The sequence below is a fragment of the Gambusia affinis genome, linkage group LG07 (assembly GCF_019740435.1).
Source record: "Gambusia affinis linkage group LG07, SWU_Gaff_1.0, whole genome shotgun sequence".
NCBI classification, from domain to species: Eukaryota; Metazoa; Chordata; class Actinopteri; order Cyprinodontiformes; family Poeciliidae; genus Gambusia; species Gambusia affinis.
The window spans coordinates 2,890,509-2,896,138 of record NC_057874.1 but is presented as its reverse complement, the minus strand read 5'-3'; the positions used below and the strand labels follow the sequence as shown (position 1 = coordinate 2,896,138).

General features: G+C 40.0%; 1 protein-coding gene across 2 annotated transcripts in view; it reads right to left on the bottom strand.

Moving 5' to 3' along the window:
• Nucleotides 1–5,276, bottom strand: part of mfsd4aa (major facilitator superfamily domain containing 4Aa) — a 12,497-nt gene extending 7,221 nt beyond the window's left edge. The window contains exons 1-4 of one of the 2 annotated variants that reach the window (XM_044121408.1): nucleotides 5,117–5,276; nucleotides 4,857–4,941; nucleotides 4,403–4,703; nucleotides 1,535–1,733 (exon numbers count right to left, since the gene is read on the bottom strand). In XM_044121408.1, coding sequence (XP_043977343.1) covers nucleotides 1,535–1,733; nucleotides 4,403–4,635 — 432 coding nt within the window. In that variant the 5' untranslated portion in view covers nucleotides 4,636–4,703; nucleotides 4,857–4,941; nucleotides 5,117–5,276. The remainder of the gene's footprint in view (nucleotides 1–1,534; nucleotides 1,734–4,402; nucleotides 4,704–4,856; nucleotides 4,942–5,116) is intronic. The other variant, XM_044121409.1, reaches the window with a different exon arrangement.
• Nucleotides 5,277–5,630: the final 354 nt, after the last annotated feature.

Below are 5,630 nucleotides of genomic sequence, written 5' to 3'. Positions count from 1 at the left end.
TTTTTCTTCCATGGCAAAAATGAGCTTCCAAACATTTTTGATGAGAAAAATAGATTATTTTCATTCATGTAATTTTGGTCATAGAAAATGAAGCATCTATTTGAAGCTGAAAAAACACTTTAAAAACATGCAAAAGTATTTTTGGATATCTGTTAAAATTTTTCTGATTGTACCTTCACATGATTTAACTGAATAATTATAATCCCATTCAATAAAATCAAACTAAGACTTCATTTCATTCAGGTTTGCGTTCATCACTAAAGTCTCTAACGATGAATCCAGGCAGTCACAACTGTGATCCAGAGTTCTACTTTCACACATTTTAATTATCTCCACTGCAAAGCACAAGCTGTTACAGTTTCATTTGTTCCCTCTCTAAAATTAATTACCTGGCACTACTTTATGATTACAGTTTGAAAAGTCACAAACCTGCAAGTCAAGAACTTTCCCTCTCTAGCAGCTGAACCTGACCTTTCCAGAGTTTCGCCTCCCTCAGTGCTGCTGCAGAACTAGAATTTAAAAAAGCTTTCATTACAGCTCAGGCTGTGAATGTTCCTCCTACTGGTCAACAGTATCTGGTGGGAGGAATATGGCATGGCTCCACTTAATTAAAAACACAGAAAGAGATTAGAGATTGACCATGACCTCAAATTATTATCAGAGTCAATGAAATAACTCAACTTTCTCACTTTTATCTGCAGAAAAACATGATTAGTTCTTCCATTAATCTCTTCCTCGTATCTGAGGTCAGTGTTACCTACTGATAGAAAATCAGAAGCTTGTCCTTGAATTGGAATTTTATTTTATTACATTTTTTGTTTAAAAAAAACTATTTGTGGACAAAAACGGTTCTCGTCAGGTAAAGCCACCTAAGTTTTTTTGTTTTTTTTTTAACATTGAGTTGTTCCTTTGTATGTAATGCATGAAAACACCAAACACGTCTATTAATGATGGAAATGCTACCGATTGTTCTGATGAGTGATTCTGACATTTTCTGGACTTTGGTTCCAGTTCTTCAGTAAAGGCTGACTGGTCAGTCCTGACCCTTGACTAGTTGAGTACCATTAGTTGGGAAAGGCCTAGTCAAAGTGCAAACCTACATTCAATTAACAATCAGGGGGTGAAGCGTAAAAATGGATGTTGATAGACGCCGACACTGAGGTGGGACTGAGCTTGTGCTGTTTTATATAAATATTAGACTGTAGAACATTTTCAATCAGAGAGGCTGAATATGAACAGACCACAGTGAGAACAAATCAATGACCTACTTTGTGTTGGTCTGTCACATAAAACCTGAAAGGGATCCATTAAAGTTTGGGATGGAAACATGACAAAACGTTAAGGTTCAAGGGATATGAATATTTAGCAAGGTACTGTTGTCTTATGTTTTAAAAATTAGGCTGGATGTAGCATTACAAATAATAATTATTATATAAAATGTATTAACATTTATTTCTGCCATAATAAATACATAGTAGCTGCATACAGTGTGATTTCATGACTCGGCAGATGGGGCCCAACAAGTCTGACTGACCTGCAGGAAGACGGCAGAGTCCTTCTGGTAGAGCCTCACCAGCTGCAGGTTCCCGATGGTGTCTATGACCCCCATGGCGGCTCCCGCCACTCCCATGGCGACGGACAGCAGGATCACATGGTGACACAGCGGTATGACGGCAAACACCAGGGAGATGATGAGCGCCGAGGCGAAGAGGGCCGACAGGGAGGACAGCAGGCTGGAGGAGCACACACAGGCCAACATGTCAGCAAGCACTCTGCTGGTTAACTTTGAGTTCTGCTTTTCAAGCCATGGATAGTAATACTGGTCAGGTTTCTCTGTCTAACTGGGTTCATTTCCTACCTGAAGCCACCAACTCAGCGGCTGCCATCAACTACGTCTCCTGTGTTTCCTCTGTAGGGGGAACTGCTGCCCAAATCAGAGACTTGGGTTCTTTACAGAACTTTTTACTACCAAATGTGTTAAAGCTGTGATCACATCCAACCTGAATGTGATTAAATGACTGGATTGGAATAAAATGGATCGAGTGGAAAGGTAGCATTCAGTTTTTATGCTCTTCCAATCAGATTCATATAACTGTATGTTGTAGGATCAACACACTTCCCCTCATATTTCTTCTTTTGCAGACCTTTCATCAATTTATTTGCCAAGTAGCAGAACACCCTGCGATCATTTACCGGTGAAGTCAGACGTCAAAACTGGGAATGATGTCACACCCAGTAACTGGGACCCAGTTGGAGGCAGATCCACAAATGGCAAAAAACATTGAGCTGGATATCTGAATATTTCTACAAGGCTGTGAATGCACACAAACTCAAAAACTCACAAAAATGTCTTCACATTGTCATCATGGCGTATCTGTGTATCACATTTTGAGGAAAGAGATTGATTTAAAACAACTTGGAACAGCAAAATGTGAAGACTTTCTGGATGAACTGTGCAAACTGCACTATAACATCCATAACTTTTCATGCAGGAGTTTCTTTAGTTTTTACAGACTTACTGGGATAAAGCAAGCTGTGCTGACAGTTTAAACAGGACAGCCTTGTACAGTTCCAGTAAAGTCACCTTGATGTTCCACTAACTTGTATTTACCCAGTCAGCTTATCACAGCCCTGCAGCCTCACTGCTGCCTCTATTTAATCTTTACCTTGTGTACTCAGCCATCCTTGCCAACGTTCCCCTTTCCTCTTTAGGCTGTTCCTGATCAATTATATTCAACATCAGTGAGCTTCACATCAAACCTGGAACATCATCACATTAACAGCCACTAGAGACTGATGCAATGACGTCCTTAAAACTACAATATAAAACTAATTCATACAAGCAGAAATGTTTAATGGTTATAGAACCTACAGGTTCAAACAAGGAAACCCTACAGAGGAACAGCAGTGTTGATCTGCTAAATATAAAACTGCTAACATCTACCAACGCAGCTTCCTGTCCTGCTGATGTGAACATTTTAAGTTGGCTTAACGTTGTCAGAGGGCGAACTCACATTACCGTTAAATTACTTGAAAATGTTCAATACAGCAATATTATCATTTCTGCCAAATAACTTCTGGGACAATTTGCTGACCAGCAAAATTTGTTAAGCTGACAGACCCATCCATAAACAAACCACGATTTTCAGATTTTAATTTGCAAAAACCTGCTAGAAAATTTTATGTTTATGTCACTTAAAGTCTTGTTACGTTGAAGCTGATGGTTACAGGGTGTGGATAGTGAAACTGTTCAATGGATATATTTGAAGTTTAGAATCTCCAAGTTACCCAACATGAGCAGAGAGAACAGGCAGATCAACTTGTCATCATTTAGTTTCCCTTTGAGTAAATTTTGCTGAAGTATTTCTGAATTGAATTTGAACTGCATTGGTAAGTCATTTCCTGACCGGTCCTGCTGTCCCTCCCTTTAAAAACCATCTGTCACTCAGAAACAGAAACATTATTTACTGTTTATCTATTTCTGATTTGTTTGTTTTATTTTTCAGACAGGGATTTCCTCAACCAACATCCATTTTAATTCATGTGTGTGTGTGTGTGTGTGCGTGTGTGTGTGTGTGTGTCATCACATTTCAGACATTGCACTGAGACAAGCAGGTGTTATTTGAATGCTGGACATTTACCAGTCAAATGAGAAGAACTGTCAGACAGACGGGGCGCATGAATTTTGACAAAACCTCTAAACTAAAGGTGGTTTTTTTTTACCCACTAAGCCTTAAGACTTCCTTAATTTATCTTAGAGGCAACCAGTAGGGTGGGTGGGTGGGTGGGGGGGGGCATCAAGGTGAGCCATCTTGAAAAATGTTGGCCATGTCACCGACCTCCTCAAAGTATCATGTTCAGGACATAGAAAGGCATTGAGTCATTTTATTCAATCAAATACAAATAAATAAATAAATTTATCATATATATATATATATATATATATTATTATTTTTTTTTTAACTGGCCTGGTCTGCCCATCCCTGTTAGAATTTACTGGAGCCACTGACACGTTTAATATGAAACATACTCCAATTCTCTTTTTGAATAATCTATGCAATTTAAACATTTAATTTCTTAGTTTTATTAGTAGTAGTTGTATGTAGTTTGCTTTTGCCAGAATGCCATGAAGTCATTCTGGACATGCCCTTAATGTCTTCAGAATGCTATGGCACACTTTAAGAAAAAGGTTTTGTCTGCATACGATGATATCATAGATTAAAGATAGTCAACTTTTTTAATTAACTGATATTTTTAATTTAACTATATGTAAAAAATAAATAAATAAAAACAATTACTTTAATATAAGCTGTCAACGTAATAACGAGAAAACAATGACAAATATAGCAAAGTCAAACTTACAAGCTCCCTCACTGAAACTTTAAGAACATATTTCTCTCACGTTTTCTTGAACAGCCCGCCCACACTGCTGCCCACGAGCAGAAAGAACTGCTGCCAGAAGAAGACCCAGGTGATCTGCTGCAAGGTGGACTGGGTCTGGCACCGCAGGTCCAGGATGGTGGGCCCCAGGAAAGCGATGCACAGACCGAAGCTGAAGAACACGCTCCAGTAGGTGAGAGTTTGCAGCAAGTGACACCTGAATAGCAACCAGATCCGCTCGTCCAGCAGCCTCATGGTGGCGCCTTGAGAGCAGACTGAACTCCTCTTGGCCGCCTGCGGTTGGTTTCCTTCTGCTGGCAGGACTGGGAGCGGACACACAAAGTAAACACAACTTAAAAAGTGTTGGGAGGGGAAAAAGTTGAGCTTCACTTTATCCGATCGACGGATGTGATGCTGATTGGCTAATTCTGCGTGGAGGTAAAGCCCCCTTTTCAACATTTGGGTCTGCTCGTTACCACTTTGCCGGTGGCTTGTCCAGCTGATAGTGATGACAAACACGAGGAAGTGACTTCCCGCTCACGTGGAGGGAAAAGGGTCGACCTGTGTGATCAAAAAGTGACGTTAAAACGAATATACAAAAGAGAGGTGGGGGACTAGCATAATATGGTCAAATAGCTGTCAGAAATTCGTTATGCTTTTAGATTCACTGACTCCCCCCCATACATTTTGATTTGGAATGTTCAATCATACCGCCAATGTGTTTTGTTGCCCTTACCGCTGAAGGTGAACACCACATTCTTGGTGTTAGAGGTGGGTAACTAGGTCATGGGTGTCCACAGTCAGTCCTCGTGCATGTTAGTGGTTCAACACAGCTGGATCAAATGATTGGCTCGTTAGCAGCGAAACACTGATGCTGCGTTCCAGTTGCACTCGGAACTGGGAAATTCTTTTCTATCAATTAGAACGGTCTCCGAAGTTTCCCACTGAGAAACTGGGAGTACCTCTGACAAGTTTTAACCACAGTTACTACTTGTAACAGCGCATATTGAAATGGACTTCGCGTTTCAAAATGGCCGCTCCGCATAGCAACAGTGGCGGAAATGTTTTTATTTTATAAGAAAGACAAGTAAGAGTGTGTCTAAAATCAATGTTAAATGTAGCACATGTAAATATAAACTGAACACATTAAAGGTGGCGTTTGCCTAAATGATGTTTGCAAACAATGCTTATGGGCGTCTCCATGATTAAATTGATTGCAACGCTATCGGGTAGCAGTTCTAGGATGCCAT